The 25476-nt window shown below is 41.7% G+C and overlaps 1 protein-coding gene across 1 annotated transcript in view; it reads left to right on the top strand.

Moving 5' to 3' along the window:
- The window catches only part of HHAT (hedgehog acyltransferase), a 308816-nt gene that overhangs the window by 112762 nt on the left and 170578 nt on the right, over positions 1-25476 (top strand). Inside the window, exon 8 of the mRNA XM_041771025.1 lies at positions 13187-13337. Coding sequence (XP_041626959.1) covers positions 13187-13337 — 151 coding nt within the window. The remainder of the gene's footprint in view (positions 1-13186; positions 13338-25476) is intronic.

Genomic DNA, 25476 nt, shown 5'->3' with positions numbered 1-25476 from the left:
AAGTTCTGGCATATAACAAACAGATTGAATAGGGGAGGTGTCTTTTTCTTTTTCATCCATGAAAGTCAGAAAAAAAAAATGAACAAGTAACCTCACCTTCCCCAAGAAAATTGCTATGTTACACCTTGATGCATATTTTTATAGGTGAAGAGAAGGAAGTAGGGTGTGCATCCTCAACCTTAGAATTTCTCAGGCTTGACTGACCATAGCTTCCTACTACAGATGGTTCCTGACTTACAGTGGGTCAACTTAAAGCTTTCTGACTTTAGGATGATGCAAAAGCAATGGGCATTCAGTAGAAACCATACTTTGATTTATGAATTTCAGTTTTATCCTGGGCTAGCAATATCCCATAGGCTGTGCTCTCGTGGTGCTGGGCAGCAGCAGTTAACCGAAGCTTTCTGCCATGTGATCATGAGGGTAGACAACCAACACAGTACAGCCATTCTGTACCCATGCAGCCATGCTGTTTTTCACTTGGAGGAAAGTACCCTATCAGCCCCATGAAACATTCAACACTTTATTATAAGCTTTGTGTTAGATGATTTTGCTAAGTTGTAAGCTAATATCAGTGTTCTGAGCACATTTGAGATAGGCTGGGCTAAGGTAAGATGTGAACATCATAGGTTAGGTGCATTAAATGCATTTTGGACATGTGATTTTTTAAAACTAAGGATTTTATTCATGAGACACACAGAGAGGGGGTGGGGGGCAGAGACATAGGCAGAGGGAGAAGCAGGCTCCGTGCAGGGAGCCCGACATGGGACTCGATCCCGGGACTTTAGGACCACGCCCTGGGCTAAACACAGATGCTCTGCTGCTGAGCCACCCAGGTGTCCCTGGACATGTGATATTTTTGACTTATGATGGATTTATCAGGATGTAATCCCACTGCATTTCAAGGAAGATCTGTACTTCTTTTGCATTCAGATTTCAGGACCCTGACCCAACTTTTATTAAATCACAATCTGTCAAGGAGAAGCCTGGGAATCCCTGTGATGAACTGTTACCCCGTGGGATTCTTAGGAGCAGATAAATTTGAGAAACACTGTTGTAATTGATAAAGATCGTGGTGGGACATCTTGCTCTGAGCAGACCTACCTCAAAGGCCACCAATTCCCTGAGGTTCAAGGACTCATAATAAGCAAGTTCATTATTCTGCTTCCTGGCATTCTCCCACTTCTCCTTCCTCTAATTTGCCTGTCTTTTATGCTTTCCATTTTTTCTATGCTCATAGGGTGAGCATGGAGATGGAATTGTGCTGAGCTAAGTCCTATTTTACTCATTGTCCCCTGCAAATCCATTTGGCTGGGGTGAGGAGGAAGTTGAATATTCCTGGTTAAAATTCAGGGTTCAGGTGGGGACTCAGGACTTTTAAAACTTTGTATTTTAGAAAATTAAAGGCGTAGACATATAATTAACCTCCTTGTATTCATCATTCTGGTTCGATAATTATCAACTTACAGCCAATTTTCTTTAATCTGTACTCTCCCGCATATTGTTTTGAAGCAAATCCCAGACATCTTATCATTATTCATAAATATTTCAATAGTATCTTTAAAGGGTATTAAGTGTTGTTTTCTTCCTTTCTTTTTTAAAGAAGACTATTTTTTTTTTGGTAGCAGTTTAAGGTTTACAATGAAATTGAGGGGAAGATCCGGAGATTTCCTGTAGCCCCCAACCCCACACATGCACAGCCTCCCCCACTATCAGCATCCTCCATCAGAGGGAGTCCATTAGTTACAATTGATGAACCCACTCTGGCACATCATAATCACACAAGGTCTGTAGTTTACAATAGGCTTCTCTCCTGGTGTTTTAAGTTCTAGGGGTTTGGCCAAATGTTTGGCCATATCCTTTTGAACATCAGAATCTCACATGGAGACAGAACATGACAGGCTGTAAGTTTACCATGACAGTCTAAGAATAAGGGGAGTAAAGGTGGTAATTCATGGTTTTTCTTTAAAAGAACTCAAAAAGGCCCCATTTCTTGAGTTCATTATAGAATGGTGCTTCACAATAGTAAATTGAGGGGATAGAAAAGAGCTTTGCAAGGGGATTTGAGAGTGAGCCAAGAAGTGAGGAGGTGACAGTGGTTCAAAGTTAGTTGTTTTTTCACGGCAAAGATATCATAAAGCTCCGTGGAGTGTACATTAGAGTCCTGTTTGCAATCTTAACTGCTCAGTGGTTGGAGTTTAGGGACCCATCTCCTGAGTGTGTGTAGTCAGCGACTTTTTTTTTTTTTTAGAACATCGCATAAGTACCAGCTGTTGTTGAAATAATGTGTATGCACCTATCTAAATGGTAATGAAATGCTAACCAAGTCATTTATTTGCTTTTTCTCCTTCTGTAACATCACAACGAGGGGAGAGGGATAAGACACTTGACATCTGATGTCTGTTTTGAAAACTGGGGACACAAACATATGTCAGATAGCATAAGATTCTCTTCTCCTCCCACCTTTTGGAAGCATTAAACTTTCTAAGGTTTAAGATTCAGTAGAAAAAATTAATTTTTATACATTCTCTCCTTGGATTAGAATCCCGAGGTTATTTGAAATTAATGCAGTGTGAACCCGGAGCTTCTCTGGGATTTACTACTGTGGAACTTGACTGTTCAATTACAGATACTTCGTGTGGTGTGAGGGTAATTTCATGGTGCCTGCTTGAAGAATGGAAGAGATGCCCGCTTGATGTAGCATTATAAAGGGTAGCAAGTTGCACCACAGTTATTATTTGCAACACCAGCTATTCCCTTTCTTTCCACCCCCAGCATCCCTCAGAACACGGTGATCTTTGCCAATCCCTGCCTGGCCCATTGTTATGCCCAGGTAACTTAGCGTACAGGTACCTTCTTAGATGCCATAAAATAGGTGTCTCTTTCTTTTAAGCTAAGTTGGTGTATGGAAATTGGAATTTGTTGAATACTTGAGGGAGGCAATTATTTGCTTTCTAGAGGGATTCTTTGCTCCTTGAAGGATTTGCAGTAGAATAATTAGTAGTTAATTTCTAGTTCTTTTTGCATGTAGATTTTACAGAGCACTTCTGCTGGGCAAAGTGAGTCATAGTGAAGCATCAATCTACATCTGGTCTTTACCAGAAAATTTGTTTTATAGAATTTTCAGGTCATTTGGCCCTGTGCAGATCCCGTTGTATGGGGTTTTCTTCACTCACAGTTTGGGAATGGAGAAGGGTCTGTTCTGTTATGCTGCTATAGTCAGTTTTTAAATTTTTTTTTAATTAAAAAAAATTTTTTTACAGTCAGTTTTTAAAAAAATTTTATTTTGCTATAGTCAGTTTTTAAAAAAGAGATTTAAAATTTATTTTGCCATATGAAAATGCTCCTGGAACACCTTGATTTACTTTGTTTTGTGAAGTATTCAGTATTTTTGCTGGACAATTATTTTGATCTTAAGTGTGATTTATTGTGACTTACAGCTTTTCCTCCTGAGATTTAACAATTCATAATTGAAGAGGATGGGCAAATAGAATTTAATATTCTGTTCCCCTCTCCAGAAACATATCTTTTTTTTTTGAAGACTTTAAACTAGATTTAAACCTAATAAGAAGAGAGCTTTCCAAACTAGGTTTTCCAATATGTTCAAAGATTAAGCATTTGGGGAGGTAAACTCTTCTTCGGGTTTCTGAGTTAATAACTACTCGTTTTGATGCTAAGAGGGTCAGAATTTTCAAATCTGTGAATCTGGAGTTGGACTGCCCTGTGTATTTGTTTCTTGGACATCTTTGCTTTTCAGTGTGCTCCCTGAGGCTGGCTTTCCTGAGGATCTTCAGAGCTCTTCTTTGCAGTTTTTTCCTGCTGGGAATATCTCCTTCGACTGCCTCTAACAGCCCCCTCGTTGTCTTGCCATCTGGTCTGCCTCACATAAACTCTTTTCCATCGAGTCTGCTCTGAGAGAATGCAAATCTAATAAATACAGTGCATTGAGGCAGCAGACCCAAATTCAGGTCTTGACTCTGCTACTTATTAATGTGTGCTCTTAGGTAAGTTCTGTCCCCTTTGTGTGCCCAGGGTCCTATCTGTGCAATGTGGGTGGTAAGAATATCCACAGAAAAGTATGTTCTGAGAATGAGGACGGATGTCACAAACTGCTAGCGTATGGACATAGTAGGTGCTTAGTGGTCGGTAACTGCTGTTACTATGCCCTAGTGAACTCTCAGAAGCTAGTTTGTTCGTGAACTTGCCCTGGCAGTTGAGACTGTATTTTACACACACACAGGATGTTTTGAAAGTTAGAAGAGAATATAGTGAACATGTGGTTATCCATCACTTAGTTTATTTTTTTTTAAAGATTTAATTTACTTATTTAAGAGAGAGAGATCACATCACTGAGAACATGAGCGGGGAGAGGGGCAGAGGGAGAGGGGGAAGCAGACCCCCTCTGAGCAGAGAGCCTGAGGGCGGGGCTCCTCCCAGGACCCTGGGATCATGACCTGAGCTAAAGGCAGATGCTTAACTGACTGAGCCACCCAGGTGCCCAATATCACTTAGTTTAAAAAAATAAAATTACTGACATCGTTGAATCCTCCTCGGTTACCCATCCCATTTATATTTCCCACACTCCCCCTCAATAGGAACCACTATCCCGAGTTTGGTGATTTTTGCTCTCACGTGTTTTATACTTGTACTATGCTTGTGACTGTTGTTTTCAGTGGTGGTTAAGAAGATCCATGGGAGCTGAGCTAGAACTATTTGAGAAGCACGTATGAAGGGTGTTGTAGATCCCCAGCCTCATGATCGTGAATTGTGCAGAAAGGGTGAAGTTCTGACACCTTGCATCAGAGGGGACCAGTTGACATCCCCTTGTTTGGCTGTTTGGCTGCTCCCTCTCCTGAAATGGAGACCCACCTGAGGACTGCAGCCTGGCCTCTTTGTCCTCTCCTGTGCCATCACTCAGAAAGAAGTCAGGCAGCCAGAATCTTATATCCCCGAGATCACTCTTGAACCGACTGCGTCTGTTCTTGCTTTGTGTGCTCTCCACCCCCTTTGCTCATCTCCAGTTCAGGGAATCTGGACCCTGGAATTATTGCTTCTCTAGCCTCTCCAGCTCATTGCCCCTTTGTCTCCTTTTTGTCTACCCTTCACTCTTTGGTTTGGTGTCCTTGCACTGGATACTCTGTACTTCTTAGAAACAGCCTTTAAACCTTCACTGGGAACTGTTTATGGGCAGAGGCAGCCTGGATCCCTGGGACCACCCTCATTTTTGAGTCCTGAAGGATCAACTGCTGGCTATGGGTGGCCTTGTTATCAGCACATACAACCGGTTGTTTAGAGCCTGTAATTACTCTAGTATCAGTAGAGAGTCTTGTGATACAAACCACCCAGATAAGTAACGGACAGGTATGCGCCTCAATCTCAGTTGGAGATTCAACTTGGGATGGTGCTCTGGATGAGTGTGAATGACCTACTGGGTTCCAACTAGTTTCTCCTTTAGCATGTCATTTTTCCTGCAGAGTCCACAGGTGGGTACCCTGGCTTCTACCTGGTATAGCCGTAGGTTCAACCTCAAAATCCTTAGATTTAGGTTGAAACTGGAGCATTTGCTGTAGTCATTTATTCCTAGAACTCAATGACTAGAAATGATTGACTTCTTTTGACCTCGGCCTCTTCAGGCTGGACAAGCTTTCCAGGAGCTGTTGCTGGCCCCTCTCACCAGGATTCTATCCTTCCCTTCTTGACTCAAGTGCTTGTCCTTCTGGAGCTCCTGGCAGCAATTCTTTGGTTCTGCTCATTCTTTCACTCGCTTCCCCTGTCAATTTACTCACTTCGTTTTCTGGTCCTGATCCATGTCCTCCCCCTGACACAGAATCTTACTTACATAACTGCTGTAAAGCAATAGCCACTTTTTCTTCAGTGTCTCTGCAGGAAACTGACCATCATGGTAACTCTGACCACTGGTGTTAACCTTCTCAGCACGTGAGCTGTACCCTTAGCTGCAGGGAAAATCTCCAAGTCTGTCATGGCACCGCTTCTATCTTGTGTTGTGGTTCCTACTCTCTGTTCTTCTTGATTAATCTTTTTTTTAAGTTTTAATTTTAATTCCAGGTAGTTAACACAAAATGTTGTATTAGTTTCAGGTGTACAGTTTAGTAATTCAGCACTTCCATATATCATCTGGTGCTCATCACAGGTGCTCATCATAGGGGACTAAATGCACTTAGTCCCCATCACCTAGTCCTCATACCCCTCACCCACCTCCCTTCTGGTAACCATCAGTTTGTTCTCTAAGTTAAGAGTCTGTTTCTTGGTTTCTCTCTTTTCCCTTTGCTCATTTGTTTTGTTTCTCAAATTCCACATATGAGTGAAATCATGTAGTATATGTCTTTCTCTGACTGCTTGATTATTTACTTAGCATTATATTCTCTAGCTCCATCAATGTCTTTGCAGATGGCAAGATTCATTCTTTTTATGGCTGAGTAATATTCCATTGTGTGTGTATGTATATATACACCACATCTATATCCATCACTCAGTGGACACTTGGGCTGCTTCTACAGTTACTGTAGATATTACTGCTATAAACATAGGGGTGCATATGTCCCTCTGAATGAGTATTTTTGTATTCTCTAGGTAAATACCTAGTAGTACAATTGCTGGCTCATAAGTTTTAACCTTTTGAAGGACTTGCATACTGTTTTCAAGAGTGGCTGCTCTAGTTTGCATTCCTACCAACATAGAAGGATGGCTCCCTTTTCTCCACATCCTGGTCAACACTTGTTGTTTTTTATTTTGTTGATTTTAACCTTTTGACAGGTGTGAGGTGATAGCTCATGGTAGTTTTGATTTGCATTTCTCTGACAGTGATGATGAGCTTCTTCTCATGTATCTGTTGGCCACCTGGGTGTCTTCTTTGGAGAAATGTCTATGTTGTCTTCTGCCTATTTTTTTTAAGATTTATTTATTTATTCATGATAGACTTAGAGAGAGAGAGGGAGAGAGAGAGAGAGAGAGAGAGAGAGAGGCAGAGACACAGGAGGAGGGAGAATCAGGCTCCATGCCAGGAGCCCGATCCTAGGACTCCAGGATCGCGCCCTGGGCCAAAGGCAGGCGCCAAACCGCTGAGCCACCTAGGGATCCCCTCTTTTGCCTATTTTTTAATTGGATTATTTGTTTTATGGGTGTTGAGTTTTAGAAGTTCTTTATATATTTTGTGTACTACCCTTTTATTGGTTATGTCACTTACAAATATTTTCTCCCATTCAGTAGTTTGCCTTTTATTTTGTTGATTGTTTACTTTGTTGTGCAGAGACATTTTATTTTGGTATAGTGCCAATGGTTTCCTCAGGGGACCTATCTAGAAAGAAGTTGCTATGGGCAATGTCAAAGAAGTTACTGCCTGTGTTCTAGGATTTCTATGGTTTCATGTCTCACATTTAGGTGTTTAATCCATTTTGAGCATTCATGCATTCATTCGGCTTCATGCCCAGTGTGGAGCCCACTGTGGGGCTTGAACTCATGACACTGAGGTCAAGACCTGAGCTGACATCAACAGTCAGATGCTTAACTGACTTGTTGAGCCACTCAGGCATCCTCATTTTGTTTTTTAAGATTTTGTCTATTCATGAGACACAGAGAGGGGCAGCGACATAGGCAGAGGGAGAAGCAGGCTCCTCACAGGGAGCCCAATGTGGGGCTCCATCCCAGGACCCTGGGATGATGACCTGAGCCAAAGGCAGATCTCAACTGCTGAGCCACCTGGGTGCCCCAGGCACTCTCATTTTGAACTTATTTTGTGTATGGTGTAACAAAGTCCAATTTTCCCAGCACATTTGTTGAAGAGACATTTTTTTCCATTTTTGCTTTGTTGAAGATTAATTGACCATATTAATTGTGGGTTCACTTCTGGATTTTCTATTCTGTTCCACTGACCAATGTGTCTATGTTTGTACCAGTACTATACTGTTTATTGCTACAGCTTTATAATATAACTTGAAGTCAAGAATTGTGATGCTTCCAGCTTTGCTTTTCTTTTTTAAGATTGCTTTGGCTATTTGGGATCCTTTGTGTTTCCACATAAATTTTAGGATCGTTGGTTCTAGCTCTGTGAAAAATGCTTGTTGGTATTTTGATAGTGATTGCAATAAATCTGTACATTGCTTTGGAGAGTATAGACATTTTAACAATATTTGTTCTTCTGACCCATGAACATGGAATGTCTTTCCATTTCTTTGTGTCAACTTCAATGTCTTTCATCAGTGTTTTCTAGTTTTCAGAGTACAGGTCTTCACCTCTTTGGTTAAATTTATTCCTAGGTATCTTATTGTTTTTGGCGTGATTATAAATGGAATTGTTTTCTTAATTCTCTTTGTGATGCCTTATATTGGTGTATAGAAATGTGGCAGATTCCATAGATTCCCATATGTGGATTTTTTTTTTATTCTGGGACTTTACTGAATTTGTTTATTAGTTTTGTTTTTCGGTGGAATCTTTCAGTTTCTATATAGTGTATCATGTCATCTGCAAATAGTGAAAGTTTGACTTCTTCCATGCTGATTTAGATGCCTTTTCTTTTGTCATTTGGTTGCTGCAACAAGGACTTCCAGTACTGTGTTGAATAGAAGCAGCGAGAGTGGACATCTTTGTCTTGTTCTTGACCTTAGTGGTAAAGCTCTTAGTTTTTCCCCATTAAAGATGATGTTAACTGTGGGTTTTTCATAAATGACCTTTATTATAATGAAGTATATTCCTTCTAAACCTACTTTGTTGATGATTTTTATCATGAATAGATGTTATATTTTGTCAAATGCTTTTTCTTCATCTATTGAAATCATCATATGGTTCTTATCCTTTCTCTTATTGATGTGATATATCCTATTGATTTGCAAATATTGAACCATTTTTGCAACCTAGCAGTAAATCCCACTTGATCATGGTGAATGATTTTTTAAATATACTGTTGGATTTGGTTTGCTAGTATTTTGTTGAGGATTTTTACATATTTGTTCATTGGAGATATTGGCCTGTAGTTCTTTTTTTTTTTTTTTTTGTGGTGTCTTTATCTGGTTTTGGTATCAGGGTCATGCTTGTCTAATTGAATGCATTTGAAAGTTTTTTTCTATTTTTGCGGAATAGTTTGAAAAAAAAGGTATAAAATCTTCTTTAAATGTTTGGTGGAATTTGCCTGTGAAGCTGTCTAGTCCTGGGCTTTTATTTGTTGGGAGTTTTTAAATCACTGAATCAATTTCTTTGCTGGTTATTGGTCTGTTCAATTTTTCGTGATTAATTTTTATATCTCTGTTTCTTATTCTAGATCTTATATAGGAAAGGTTCTTTAAAATAACAACTATGGGTAGAAGACTTATTATGAGATCTATTAAAGTTTTTAAATGTACAGTACTATTGTTAACTATAGGCATGAAACATTCTTATAAAGAACTTTATGAGAAGAAATTTTAAAAAAATATTTTATTTATTTGCAAGAACATGAGCAAGGGCAGAGAAGAACAGAGGGAGAGAGAGAAGCAGGCTCCCTGATGAGCAGGAAGCCTGATGTGAGGTTGGAACCCAGAATCCTGGGATCATGACCTGAGCTGAAGGCAGATGTTTAATTGGCTGAGCCACCCAGGTGCCCCAAAAGAAGAAACTTTTCATAAAGATTTAGTTATTTATTAGAGAGAGAGAGAGAGAGAGAGAGAGAGAGGAACACATGGGCACAGCAGTGAGGGAGAGAGAAAATCTGAAGCAAACTCCCCTCTGAGCCTGGAGCCCTATATGGGGCTCAGTCTCATGACCCTGAGATAGTGACCTGGGCTGAAACCAAGAATCAGATGCTTAACCAACAGCACCACCCGGGTGCTCTGAGAAGAAACTTTTATAAAATGTCTAGGCTTCCTGAATCTGAACCAACTTAGTCACAGAGCATTTAAGCAAAATCGAGAGTAGGTTAGGTATAGACGAGGTAAAAGTGGCTGGAGTCCTTTTCCTTGGAGCAGAAAAAGTTCTGAGATGAAGTTAAGCCATGGACAGAAGCAAGAGCCCAGCCTAGGCTGGAGATGGGAGTGTAGCAGCGAGTCAGGGCACACAAGCTGGTGGGGACAGGTAACAGTGCAGAGACAACATGCTTCTGGAAACAGTGAAACTGGTATCAGTGTCTTATACTGACTATGGGAATCTTAAGGGCAGAGCTCAACTATACAAAGATGGTAGTTCTGCAGCTGGCCAATAGAGTCAAGGGGCCTCTTTCCATCCTGTAGCAACTCTCCCCAGTCCTTGGCAAACTCTGGCAAATCCTTGGCAAACTCTCCCCAATCTTTGGCAAATTCTGATCTATCCTGGGTTCATGAAGACTTTTAATTAGGCAGATGCTAAGTTGTTCAAGTCTGTAGCAGATCTAACAATTTAATAGGATCTAATACAATTCAGACCCTCGTGTTTATCCCTGGGAAGAACTTCCCACAATTAGCAACATTCACTCTTCTTTATTGGGCACCTACTGTTGAAAGTCCTGATGTTCAACCATGTCAGCATGGGCTTTGAGCATCCTGTAATCTGGTAGAAGATACACACAAGGACAAAAACACCTGTAAGGTAATGTGTAATAGAGGTGTTAATGCTATTTCCTGATATATAATATAGATGATAGAATACTAGAATTGAAATTCTAGAATATTTAAGTGAAATAGACCAGTTTAAAAGTCTTATGGATTTTAATTTATATGCCTCCTCTGTGATAACTGTATAAAAATAGTGTCACATTAAAGGCAGTGTTTGAGAAGGAAGCAGCTCATTCTCCCTGATTTTGCATCCTGTTAACAGGGAAAGGAAGTCTCTGATGCTTCATATGTAAAAGAGCTCCAGGTAGCCTTAACCTTGAATGATTTTCCCTGGGTTCTCTGATGCCTTCACTCTTCAGGCTGGTCATTTTTAGCCCTGGAAGCTTTGTGCCCTTTAATCAGGCATCCTTACTTATGTCCTGCTTCTACTAACTCTGGGATTTTTCTGACCAAAGTCTGGTGGTTCACTTTGAAACAGTGGGAGTCCTGTCCCACCCCCATTGCCATCTTGGCCAGTGGGATGGATTTCTTCACCAGTCAGTGTGATTATATGCCCCGAAATACTTTTTAGATGGTATTGCTAGCATGTATATCCCACTTCTTGATGAATGTGTATATACATACATACACTTATATACATATATACTCTTATATATTCATGTATATATATTCTTATACACACACATACACACACATCAGCTTTTTTTATTGACTGCTGTCATCTAAGAATGCTACAATTTTATACCTAGCTGTTTCAATACATGTGATTGTAATCTAATTTCCATAAGTCTGAGGAATCAGTTTGACCCCTCCTGATTGGGATTGAGACCCAGCGATTCCTGGGTTATTTTCCTTGTAGGACATGCGGCTTTCAAATTTGAACCACCATTTGCCTTTACCAAAACTATATATTCAGAAAATGGCTCTGTGTTTCTTCTGGCGCAGAGTTACTATTTACAGCTACACTCTCCATTGTAGTGATGTCCTTTCCAAGATCCTTGTATAATATGGCAAGGGCCAGACATTACTATTTTCCCCTAGTACTTCTTAAGGCTTAGTTATTTCCTTTTGAACATCCCATAGATCACCTGCTCAGCTGCTCCAACCTGTCCTGCAGTATTTCCAACAGACTGGGAAAGGCCCTTGAGGTTGGACAGCATGTGGTTACTGGTCATCTTCTCAAGGGCTTTCACACATACTTTGTCCTCGACTTCTCCTTGTGAATACTGCTCTGGCAAACTCACCACACCTCCTCACCTGCCTGCTGAAGCCAGTGTTGAATGGGCCAATATCTGGCCCAGGTCTCTGGTGCCCCATTGGGCACAGGGTGCAGGGGTCAAAGTGACCAGCCAGGAAGCCCAAGGAGAGAAGGTAGTTGGTAGAGCACCCTGATCCCTAGCTGCAGAAGCAGGGCATTCTCAGTGGGGACAGTCAGAGGCCTGTCTCAGACCTCACATCTTGCCTAGTGTCCACATCTTCTGTTCTTATCCTGGAAAGGCACAGTTCAGGCCAAGAGGCCATTGTAGCTTGGGGCCCTCATGAAGTTTTTAGTTTGTTTTTTGTTTTTATTAACAGCTTTGTTGTGATATATAGTTCACCTCCCATAGAATTCACCCACTTGAAGTATACAATTCAATGGCTTTTAGTATATTCACAGATACTTTCAACTATTACCACTGCCAGTTTTATAGTATTTTCATCGCCCTACGCTTTAGTTACCATCTCTGTCATAATCTCACCCTCTACTTCTCTAGTGCTAGGAACCCTCTAGTCAATTTTCTATTTCTGTCTTTGTTACCTTATTCTGGATTTTCATATGAATGGAATATAATATGTGGTCTTTCATGATTGGTGTACTTCACTTAGCATGATGTTTCAAGATTCATCCACATTGTAGCAGGTCAGTATTTCATTCCTTTTCATGGCAGCATAATATTCCACTGTATAGAAATGCCACATTTTGTTTATTCATCTATTGATAGATATTTGGGTTGTCTCCATCTTTTGGCTGTTGTTGATAATGCCACTACAAAATTTGGGTATAAGTTTCTGTGTGGGTATCTGTTCTCATTTCTCTTGAGTATATGCCAAAAGTAGAAATGCTGGGTTCTATGGTAACTTTGTTTAGTCATTTCAGGAAATGTCAAGCTGTTTTCCAAAGTGAGTGCAGCATTTCACATTCTTGCCAGCTGTGTATGACAGTTCCAATTTCTCCACATTTTCATTAACCCTTGTTGGTCTGACTTTTTGATTTTAGCCAGCCTAAAATGGGGTGTGAACACCCTAAAAGTGTGTGTGAACTCATGAAGTTTTAGAAGGATTTGGGGGAGGATTTTCCCTTTCTAATATTTTCTAAATCCATTTTATATAGACCTAATTTAAATGTATGAATATATATGTAAAAACACTTTTAGGTGTGGTATCTGTAAAAGCATGCCTGCTAAGATGTCCTGTTGTCTATCACAATAATGAAGGAGATGTCAATATTTGCTAATCCAAAATTCTTATTGCTCAAAACCAATGAGGGAAACTTTTTGTAATGTGTGAGGTAAGGGGAAGAAACAGGAAGGGTGGAAAAGTGGGAGCAGGTGGTATATTTTCAGATATGTTACATCTTTCCCAGGAGATTGCTCCATTGCTTATCTCTGTGTCTGATGGCTCCCTCTGTCTTTCAGGAGGACTGGCATTGGCCCACGTGCTCTTTTTCTACCTGAAGTACTTGGTGCTCTTTGGTGTCCCAGCTCTGCTCATGCGCCTGGATGGACTCACGCCGCCACCCCTCCCTCGCTGTGTGAGCACCATGTTCAGTTTCACAGGCATGTGGAGGTCAGTAATTTGGTTTATGAAAGCCGTCTGGGGATGTCCAGTGGGAAGAGCCGTGGCTTGGCAGACTTCAAAGAGTTTGGACCGCTGTCCTTTCTCTGTTCCCCACTCAAGGTGCATTTGGCATTTGGGTTCCTTCATCTAATAGGATGACAATCTCTGCTTTCTGAGCTGCTCAAAAATACTGTCAGGCTATGAAGATATGTGAGATAAGAAAATTCTCTCCAGGCTATGTACAGATGCACAAAGGGTTATGTTTAAGTGGTTTCTTACTAACTTGGGACATGCTACAATATATTATTTTATTGCTCCCTGTTTTTTGTGAAAATGACTCTGTGTATGTGAAACTGTCAATTAAAAACAATAGAATTAGGATAATAGCATAGGTCACAGTTGGCATTTACTGGCTCTCAGACCTGGGACAATTTACTAAATTTCTCTAAGTTTCAGCTTTCTTCTCTCTTAAATGACAATAATAATAGTGAGGGTGATAATACCCATAGTCAAGAGTTGTTTTGAATATCAGATAAGCTAATGCATTTAAGGCATTTGGCACATGGTAGATATTTACAAATGTTAGCTTTTTAAAAAAATTTTTTTTAATTGGAGTTAAATTTGCCACAAATGTTAGCTTTTATCCTTGTGTTATTCCTCTGCTTGGTGCACATGGATAGACAGATGCATTTTCTGAGTTTTCTTACTCTTCTTGATTTTGCCCCAGAAAGGTAGGGTCAGCCTGAAGCTTTTGTCCTGAAAGATCCCTCAGCCCCCCTGCTGTTTCTGATTGTTGCCCTCCAGATGGGCTTGCCTACTGTTGTGTGTTTCTTATCACTTCCTGTATGTAACAAGTGACAGGGCTTGCTTTGTGATTTCAAATTTAATGTAGGAAGCTGAGACTGGGGACCTGCACCATCATAGGGTCAGCACTTTTTAGGCATCTCCATTTCCCCCACCCTAGCTTTGGCCCTGCTCAGAGTTGCTTGTCTGGCTCATTCACCATAGTAAATGATTGTAGATGCTGAGTTTTTTTAAGCCTCTGTAAATGCATTTTATTATTGGTTCAGTTTGCTTCTTAGGATTAGAGATTTCCTATGGTTATTGCAAGTAATGTTAAATAATTGCTTTGATTTGTCCTTAATTACTTCATCAAATATCAAAGGTTGCCCAGTTTTATTGGCAGGGTCGGAGAATGCTACCAAAGGGGTTCTCTCAAGCCACGGGGACACAGAGTGGTTCTTGGTTAAAAGGTGAGCCTGTTTGGGAGGCTCTGTTAACTTTTGACCTACTGATAAAATTAATTCACTGAACAAATGGGTCGGGACCCAGCATGATTTAGGGTCACGTTACCAGTGACTGGTGTGCGCTTAGCATGGTTTCTCTGTCTCTTTGTGAATGTTTGCCCTAATGCATTTCTTGGGAAGCATATTCTCCTAAAGGGCTTCTCCAGGGTTGGTTGGTGTAATGAAAACCATGACTCCTGGGCAGGCATGCTAGCTCCAGGCTCCTTGTCCATAGATCTCAACCCATTGATTGTCACAAGAGGCAGTTTAGACTGTTGACTGTATTTCACATTCAGAGTAGTTGTCTTCTTGTCCTTTATTATTTTAATTAACTACTTTTTGTCCAATACCCTCTGTTGTCTCTCTACAATAAAGGCAGAGAGAGCATATTTGCCAAGACCTTTGTCATTTTCCATTAGAACTAACCTCAAATCGTGTAGACTCCAGGTTGTCGAAACACTCCACCATCCCTCCCAAAGTTTTAAGACAGATGTGGGTGAGAGAGTAATAAAAGTTGCTGTGAGGTGGAAGCTCTGGGGTGAGCCCTGAGAGTGATGTGGTCTTAGGCAGAAGTGTTTACAAGAGCTTGTGATGGAATAACAAACATGATCTTTCCTGGGAGTGACCTGGACTTTTATCCTGGCTTTTAATTTAATTTTTAATTAAAAAAAAAGACTTTATTTATTTATTCATGAGAGACACAAAGAGAGAGAGGCAGAGACACAGGCAGAGGGAGAAGTAGGGTCCATGCAGGGAGCCCGATGTGGGGCTTGATCCCGGGACTCCAGGATCACGCGCTTGGCCAAAGGCAGGCGCTGAATTGCTGAGTCACCCAGGCGTCCCTTATCCTGGCTTTTTAAATTTTAAGCATATACATGGGTCTAGATTTTCCCCTTAGTATTTTTCAGTTTGGTGAAGGGTTTTCTAGATTGCCAGTTGTACTTAGAAATGCCTTGGTTTTTGTTCTTTACACACAATGACCATTCCACATTTAGTAGTTGAATTTAGGAAAGGAGGTCAACTCTGTGCTATAGTGAACAATTTAAGGCTCAGAAGAAGTAGTTTTGAATTGAAAAAAAAACCCAATAAAAATTATAGCTTCTTTTTTACACCATTTATGGATATTCCTCTGCCCATCAGAGGAAGTTTACCATGTGGTGTTCAGGGGCTGGTAGCCTAACCTTACAGTGGCCCTGGTCCCCACTCTAACTTTTATCTATAAAATGCACATTGAGGGAAAATAAAGTTTTTAATTTCTAGTTTCTACTTACCTCTAGCTTTACCTTAATATTTCTGGGCCATCTATTGAGGCCTTGAGGCAGATAGGGAATTGCTTTCTGTTCCTGAATGTAGGTCTGGGAAAAACTGAGTCAGGAGTAACTGTGAAAGCTGGCCATGCAGATTATTCTGGGCAGTGGCAGCCATTCACACGGTGGCACAAACGGAAGGGTGGATGGGCAGTGGAGGGAAGCAATTTAAAAACAGTCTTTGCAGATTGACTTGTGGTTACCTGACCTTCTAGAAAGTCCACACTGAATGAGTTGTAGAGCCAATGATGAGAGATGAATTTTTAGCCTCCCATTTTAAAAGCAGCTTACACACCTGAACACCACGCTGACTGATTGCACCATATTTCAGTCCACTTAACAGTGAGAGAAGACTTGAAGCCAGCATCCCGCTGTATTGGAGGAAGCTGAGCTCTACATCATAGAACAGATGAAATTGGCCATCAGCAAAGAGATAATGTTCCTTGACATGCTAGTTCCAATTGGTCATGAAAAATTGCTGTTCACCCAGACAGCCCTGACCTGAGAGTTAGGAGCCAATGGGTTTGCTTATTTATTTTTCCCTTCTAGCTCTTTTCTTTCATATAATTCCTGTTCAGATACTTGCAGGCTAACAAAACCCCGAGGAGTATGTGTATTCCCCCTTGTGTGATTTCTCTGTGGCCTTACAGACCTGGGAAATTGAGAATTTTCTGCTTAATTTTTAGGCTTCATGTTTTAATTTAGGTAGGCTGAGATCTGTAATGAGCATCTTTTGCCGGGAGTCATTAAAGATGACATTGCATGTCTGAGGTTTCAAATTAGGAGTCTGATCATGTTCCCCTGATTTGATTTTTAGCTATGGAAGCAAAGTGTGCAAAGTGATAGAATTTCCCATGGCGGCTGGTGAGTTATGGGTCAATTTCAATTATCTCAGGAATCTCGCACAGCTTGCCCTCTGCCTTTCTTGAATTATGATGCTCTCAGGTCTTCATAGGCAAACTCATGCATCACAGCTTAACCCCGAGAGATTTGGGCACTGCTAGACCTTAATGTGTGGGGACATGTTGGGGCTGGGGCTGGGGAGGAGCCTGAGCCCCTTCTTTCAGTGGGGAATTGATTGCATGAACTTTTAGGTCAATAGAGGAATTTAGGTTCCTAGATGGACTGTTGGTCCAGGCATGTGGTAGATGGTGAAAACTAGCTCTACGGACTGCTAGCTTTACGTTTAGTCCTGCCTTTGAATCATGTCTGACCTCGGGTTGCAGGACAGGATGGCAAGCATGGAGCTGGGGAAGTACACACCATGCCTACCAGCCTGCTAATAACCAGGAGCTTGCTACTTACTAGTTGTGTGACTTGGGCAAATAATTAAAATGCTCTGGGCTAAGGTGCATTTCTAAATGGAGATAATAGTACTTGCTGCATAGGGGCCATGTGAGGGTTGACTGAGCCTGGTGTTTAGTAGGTCCTTGGAAAGGGATAGCTTCTTCGTTGTTTTGCACTTGAAAACCTAGCAAAACCCAGAGGTGACTGAGAAATCAGCCTGCGGATGGGCCAGGCTGGGGAGTGATGGGACTGGTCGGGGAAAGGCTTCAGTCCAGCTCTGGGCCTGAGATGTGACAGCTCAGAGATAAAGGCCATGGTGAAGAAGTCATGGGCTCTCTGTCCTCAGAGGAGAGAGCTCGATCCAGTTGTTTGTGCCTCAGTTCTCTCTACTGTTGAATGAAAAAAAAAAAAAAAAAGGACTCTTATCATTAGGTGATGTCTATATTCTCTTCCGGTTCTGTCTTTAGGTGAGCCCCAGCCACACTGGATGGGGGTAACCACCAGTCCCTGGTGGTGGAGTACGGTCTCCCTCACTACCCATGTAATTGGGTAAAAAGTCACTTAACTTCCTAATGCCTTAGTTTTCTGACTTTATTTATTTAAAATAAAGCTCATCATAGGACTTGCCTCCCTGGGTTGTTGTGAGGGTTCAGTGAGACCACTGCTAATGTAGGAACACAGGGCAGGCACATGGGAGACACCAAGATATTAGCCGATAATCAGAATTACAGATGTGCTAATGAACTTTACACCGGTCGCTTTTTAATTTCCCAGAAAAGACAGGCCTGAGAGCACTGGCGGTGGAAGGAGGTGGAACGTAGCAGAATAGGTGGCAATATGTGGAAGGCACAGATTTCAAAAGTAAAGCACAGGGTCCCCGTAATCTGCACCGATTTGACCTCTCCCTCACCTTTAGGGGGAGATCTTCTACTAGTTGGTTTCCAGCTGCTGGTATCACCTCATATTTTATCTTTGTCTTATCCTATCTCAACAGACACAGAAAACATATCTTCCTTCTTCTGACAGTTGTGTTTCAAAATCCCTTTACCTTTTCCTCCACACACAGACTTCCATAAATCAGAGTGAAAAGGAAATACCAAGTTGAAGCAAATTTTATGAACCATTATTACATTTTGGTTCCTGGATTTATTTTGACTTCAAAGATAGATACCCTGCTCTCCTCTCCATTTCCTCCCTGTGTGGAGGGTGTTTTCAGTGCATTACTGGGCAAACTCTCAGCCTGGAGGCTTTTAGAATAAGCAGCAGTCTGGCACAAGAAACACCGTGGGACACCTGGGTGGCTCAGTGGTTGAGCGCCTGCCTTCGGCTCAGGTCATGATCCCAGGGTCTTGGGATCAAGTCCCACATCAGGCTCCTTATGGGGAGCCTGTGTCTCTGCCTCTCTCTGGGTGTCTCTCATGAATATAAATAAAAATAAAATCTATAAAAAAAAAAAAAAAGAAGAAACACCCGGGGTGTCTTTTAATGGAGGACTCTTCAGCTGTGACTGGAGCACAGCCTTCGAGAGTCCAGATCTGGAGCCTGTCTGCACGGGGTTTGAATCCTGGCTCTACTACTTATTATCCAATGACCACTCTGTGCCTCAGTTTCCTTCTCTGGAAAATGGTGATGTTCCAGTGCCCAACTCTGGGAGCTGACGCTCTGAGTCACACTGCACAGGAGGCCTCTACTTGCTCACACCCCAGCATCCCGTAAGCTCTTGGAGGGCAGTGATCAGACCTTGCCCTTGGCTAGCCCCGTGTCCCCGGCACCCTCCAGCATTTAGTGGGTTCTCAGGAAGTCTAAGCCACGGGGAGGAATGGTCACTTTTCTTTACCACCCGGTCATAAGAGCAAAATTTTCAGACGTTTTGATTCGGGAGCTGTGCAGGTCCTCCCTGTAGCACGCACTGTCGTGTGGTTGCTGGGGACGGTCCCTGCCGTGACCACTGCTGGTGCTCTGCCTCCTTTATCTCCGTGTGTTTCTCAGTAAGTCTCAGTAGTCGGTGTGCTGAGGTTTTGTGTTGGCTTGCAGGTTTCTTGCGAGCGAATCTTCCTTGAAAGGAATGAAGGTGCACACCTTTTTAGCTTAATTACTCTCATTATCATATCAGACATCATGCCACATCCCCGAGAGTGGATGGAGGAGAAAGTGGCAAAGTACAAGGAAGAAAAGAGATTCCATCCAGACTCTGACACGAGAGAAGAGTTTGACAGCTGTTTGTCTTTGAGGACAGGAGTTTTCTGAGGCAGGCCTGAAAAGTAGAGATCCTGATCGCTTGGGTGGGAGATGAGAACCTGGGGGTAGGACTGGGCGTGAAGCCTTTCTGGAACCTGTTCTCACAATGAGTAATAGTAAGACTAATAATAGTGATGGTAGTAAGAGCAGCCCTGACATCTGCAAGCGGCAAACACATCGAGCCAGGCATACTTCTAAGTGCTTTTATATATTTATTTAATCCTCCCAAAACTCTATGTAGCTACCAGTGTCCCCACGTTATAAATGGTGAAACTGAGACACAGAGAGGTTGAGTAACTCTCCTCAAATCGCACAGCAGCTAGTAAGTGGTAGAGCTGGGGTTTGAACCCAAGTGCTCGTAATCACTACCTTCGCCTGTCTCTCCAGCTAAAGGGACCTGTAGTGAATTTCTCTTCCAGGGCCTGGAGCATGAGGCTTGTGTGACAGGATCTGGGACTTGGGGGTATCTGAGAATGATGATCACTGATGGACGACCCCCTAGGGAGGGGGATGGCGCAGGGAGGGTGGAGCCAGGCAGTGGTTTGGCCTCCATGTACCAAGGGGTGAGGAGAACGGGAGGGCATTTGACCCTGAGTAACTGAGCGCTCTGGAGTAGTGGAGGGTCCGCTCTCCTGTTAACATCTCTTATGTTATAAACAACAATCCAGAAACAGCTGCTCGAGTGGAGATGGGAGGGGGGTTCACCTGGTGCCGACATAGAAACTTGGCTCCATTTCTCTTGCCAGTGTCTCCTTCTATGTGGAGCTTGGCTGCTGGCCCTCCTTGATGGCTGTCCTCCTCCTCCTCTGTTTCTGGATCTCACGTTAGGCTGGGTCAGATCCCATTTGCCAATAAGAATGGAGAATTGCCCCACATCTGTCAGTCTTTAAACATCCAGGACCTCAGCACTATTAATTTCTAATTTACACCTTCCCTTCAGCAAACTAGTGTTGCTTTTTGCTCCACCTCAGATCGGAGGATTAAAATCAAAGTGCAGCCTGCTTTTACTCTTAAATGCTTCTAGATATTTTGATGTATCAGTTTTATATTTGTATGCAGTCAGATCTTTCTCTGCATAGTTTCTGACTTTGGTGATGAGCTGAGGAAGTCCATTTGAAATTTATTTATTTTTACGTAAGGCAGGAATTCCTCCTTTGGGGATTCACAAGCTACTAAAACGATTTTTCTTAGAATCTCAAAAACCTGCTTATCGCAGACTCCACATCATCTAACATAGTGCCTGGCACATAGTAGGCACTCAACAAACAGATATTTCCTGAGTCAAAGATGAATGATCCCCTGTGCCCTCATATCCTTGAAGAAAAGATAAAAATTGACTTGCTTTTTTCCCCCTATTTATTTAGTTTTTGTTTTTATTGAAGTTCAGTTTAAAAAATGACTTACATGTGAAGTGTAGGTCTAACTTATTTCCAGTGGTTAAGTTGCCATCCTAACTGCATTTATGGTGATATCAAAAGCCACCTTTTGCCATATTATCTATTTCCTATGTGGTACCTGAGGGTTTCTCTGGGTCCACCTTGTGACAGCATGCATTCTAGGTTCTGTGTTTCTTTACAGTGTGAATATTTTATTTTATTTTATTTATTTATTTTTTTCACCCAGTGTGAATATTTTAATCTTTTTTTTGTATTGAATGACTTAACATTGGAATCCCAGAGGGGATTTGTGTTACTTTATGGGGTCTGGTGAAAAAAAGAAGGGGATGAGTAAAGAAATCAGTTTTATTTTTTTTGTTAGAGGCTAAAAGGCAACCAATCAACCACCACTACCACCATCACAAAAGCAACGAGGTAAAATTTAAAGGACCTTCATTGTTTTAGGGATGGGGGAAAAGGCAGAGATTATTCTCTGTTCTCAGTGGGCTGGGAAGGAGTGAACCCCCAACCATGAACAGTCAGTGGTGCTTGTGCAAAAAGAAACAATAAGGCTCACATTCAGAGTCCTCTGAAGAAAGTAACAGGGTTAGGTAGGTGTCACCTGGAATGGGAAAACTATGCCCAAGGCGATTCTGAAAAACTGAACCCACAGATTTTCATCCTGGAACTTCCCATTTACTGCTTCTCCTCTCTGTTCTGTCTTTTTTTTTTTTTTATAAAGATTTTATTTATTTATTCAGAGAGAGAGAGAGAGAGAGAGAGAGGCAGGCGGGCAGGCAGGCAGAGACACAGGCAGAGGGAGAAGCAGGCTCCATGCAGGGAGCCTGACATGGGAGTCAATCCTGGATCTCCGGGATCACGCCCTGGACTGAAGGCAGGCGCTAAACCGCTGAGCCACCTGGGCTGCCCTCTCTGTTCTGTCTTTGTCTCTCTCTGTTTCATACTATATAATGTCTGTAGCCCTGGCCATGGGAGTCAGTTTGGCCCAGGATTAGGAGGAGCAGGACCACCTCCTTTACTTATCGCATGAGAGCAAGGGAGGCCCTTGCTTCTGTTGCCTTGAGTGAAGGATGCTCCTGGTATCCCAGATTGCCATTCTCAGTGCATATTTCCTAGGAAAGTTGGTCTAAACCATGGCCGGATTCCATATTATTATTACAACTGGCCTGAAGAGTGGGACTCAATTAGTGTGTAATCGAATCATCTTTGAATGTTGTTGAATGGCAAACTATGAACCCACATCTAGATTGTGACTGAGTAGTTTGGGATAGGGTTCACTAATCTGAATTTTATTAAGCAGCTAACATGATTCTGTAGTCCACAGACCACATTTCAAGAAACATTTGCGACTGCTATTGTTGGCTTTCTAACGGAGGCCAGAAATCTTGACCTAGCCTTTAAGGCCCTCCCTGATCTGGTCCCTGCTACTTTCTTTGATTCTCTGTATTTTTTAAAATTTCTTTTTGTTGGAGTTCAATTTGCTAACATATAGCATAACACCCAGTGCTCATCCCATCAAGTGCCTCCTTCAGTGCCCATCACCCAGTCACTTCAACCCCCTGCCCACCTCCCTTTCTACTACCCTTTGTTCATTTCCCAGAGTTAGGTGTCTCTCATGTCATTCTCTGTATTTTTTAAAAGGATTTTATTTACTTATTCATTTTAGAGAGAGAGAGAAAGAGAGAGAGAATGTGTGTGCTCAAGCAGGGGAAGAGTGGGATGGGGGGAGAAACTTTTAAGCAGACTCTCTGCTAACCATGGAGCTCCATGTGGGGTTTGATCTCATGACCCTGAGATCAAGACCTGAGCCAAAATCAAGAGTCAGAAGCTTAACCAACTGAGCCCCCCAGGCGCCCCAGGAGTATATTTTAAAAAGAAGAATAAAGAGTATTTCAGGAAAGGATAAACTGGTCACCAGAGAGAGTCCAGTGCTTCTGAGAGCTAAAGGGAGGGGAAGACTGGAAAATGCTTTTCGGTTTGGTCAACCAGAAGTTATTACTAACATTAAAAAGAGTGCTTGTTTCCGTGGAGTAAAGGGGCTGGGAGACACATGTGAGGGGCTTCCAGTGTGAGAGGTAAGAAAACCCCTGCCTCTTACATTCCCTTCCTCCATGCAATGTTCTAGCCCTTGTGGACTGTTTGCTGTCCTCCAAGGACGTCAGCTGCTTCTTCACTTGTGCTCCTCTTCCACGCATGCTCTGATTGTTCTACCTCTACGTTTCCTAGTCTCACCTCACACTGCATCTTTCTTGGGGCGCCTGCCCTGGCTCTGTAAGGTTGGGTTAGGTATCCTCCTGCCGTGCTTCCACCGTGCTCTCTACTTTTCACTATTACCATGGCATGTACGAAGTGGCATTGTCATCTCTTTTCAACTTGCCTCTTTCTTTTACTGGGCTCTGAGCCCCTTGAAGACGGGGCTTGCACCGTTCCTGTTACCTTGTTCATGCCTGTCACAATACTGAGCAGTTAATAGGCATTCGGTATATGTGGAGTGAACGGTGAGAGAATGGATGAGCATAAAATTCAACAATGGCTATAATGATGCCTATGGTAGGACCACGGTCATGTGTGCCTCACTCATACATAACATACATTGTTCCTGATTATATGACAAAATATTACTTTTAAGTAGCTGATAACACATGCTCTTAGCCACGCAGGATTCTTCTCTGTAGAGATAACACATATCATTGCCCCCCTCTTATCCTGGGTGTGAAGAACAGAGGACTAGAAAAAAATGTTAGTTTCCTTTGCTCCTAGGAGACATGTGCTTAACACATCAGATATGTGGTGGAATATGATGAGGCTCAAATGACTAATTTAGATAGTAAGGGTGCGGTGAGTTCAGAGCCAGTGAGATACCTCCAGCTGGGCTCATCAAGCAAGATGTTCTGAAGGAGTTGGCATCACATTAGGCTCATTTCTTCACTTATTATAATGTCTCCTACGAACCAGACACTCTTTGGGCAACACAAAAGTGTCTGTGATAAAGATAAAGTCCCTAAACTGTCAGAGGAATGGGCAAGGAGTGGAGCAAGAAGACTATGGAAATGGCCACATAATGCTAAGTATCCTGCTAGGCATTTTCCTATACATCACGTCACGGATGCAGTGTACGCACTATCCCTCTAATGCATGAAATAAATGTTACTTCTCCATTTTAAACAGCTGATCTACTCTTCCTCATTGAGATAGCTGGGAATGGGCTCAGAAAGGGGCATTTGAATTTTAAAAGCCAATGGATATTTATTTACTGAGTGCCTAACTATGCACCAGGCACTGTTTTAAGTCCTATGTTTACATATAAAGTAGTAAGAAAACTGAAAAACATCCTGCCCTCATAGAATTTCCGTAATAATAGGAATAGAATTCCATTAAAACAAATAATAGAACTTCCATAATAACAAGAATAGTCTGCTTGAATAGCTTCCATATAATAATAATAAGACAATAAGCAAAACAAGTAAACTATATAGCATGTTAGAAACACATAACCATTATAGAGAAAAATAAATCAGGTGAAAGGGATAGGGAATGGCAGGAGTTTTAGTTGTCAATGGAGTGGCCAGGGGAGGTTCACTGAGAAGGTGCCATTGGAGCAGAGACCTCAAGGGGATGAAGGAGTGGCCATGTAGGTGGATGAGTGCAGAGTTTCCCAGCACAAGGTTCTCTTGAGTGCAAAAGCACAAGGCAGGAGAGTGAGCCTGCGGTGTTTAAGGACCAACAAAGTTGCCAGTATGGTGGGACAGAATGAGCAAGAGTAAAGTGTGACAGCAGATGGGGGTCAAGAGAACAGGGGGTCATTTTAAGGCCTTTGCCTTTTATTTTTGCTTTATGCTTTTTAAGTTCTCTTTACAGGGTACTCAGGAGTATTATGTCTTCTTCATGAAAAGTAACTACTTTATCATTTTATGATGACTCTCTTTATTGTTATTAATATTCCTTGTCTGAGGTTTATTTTGTCTGATGTTAATATAGTGACTTCAGCTTTCTTTTGATATGCTTTCATGGCATATATTGTTTCATCTTCTTACTTTTAACCTTATCATTAAATTAGAGAGGGAGACAAACCATGAGAGACTCCTAACTCTGGGAAACAAACAAAGGGTTGCAGAAGGGGAGGTGGGCGGAGGGATGGGGTAACTGGTGATGGGCACTGAGGAGGGCACTTGATGGGAGGAGCGCTATTATACTATATTTTAGCAAATTGAATTTAAATAAAAAATATTTTAAAAAATGCAAAATGACATTTAACAATGAAAAAAATAACATTAAAATTAAATGAGGTTTTTGTAGACACCATAGAGTTAGATTTTGCTTTTTTATCTAAATTGACAATTTCTGCCATTGGGGCATTTAAACCAGTTAGAGTTAATGTAATTATTGGTATTGGTTGCATTTAAAGCTATCATCTTGAAAGTTATTTTTTAAACCCCATTTTTTAATGGCTTCCTACTTATCTATCCATCTATCCATCCATCCATCCATTGTGGTAGCATATAATATAAAGTTTACTACTTTAACCATTTTTAAGTGCACAGGTCAGTGATACTAAGTGTATTTACATTGTTCTGCAATCATTACCACTACCCATCTCTAAAATTTTTTCATCTTTCCCAACAGAAACTCCATA

This window comes from Vulpes lagopus, chromosome 1 (genome assembly GCF_018345385.1).
Source record: "Vulpes lagopus strain Blue_001 chromosome 1, ASM1834538v1, whole genome shotgun sequence".
Lineage (NCBI taxonomy): Eukaryota > Metazoa > Chordata > Mammalia > Carnivora > Canidae > Vulpes > Vulpes lagopus.
Note: the sequence above shows the minus strand (reverse complement) of the source record. Positions and strands in the feature narration are given on the sequence as shown.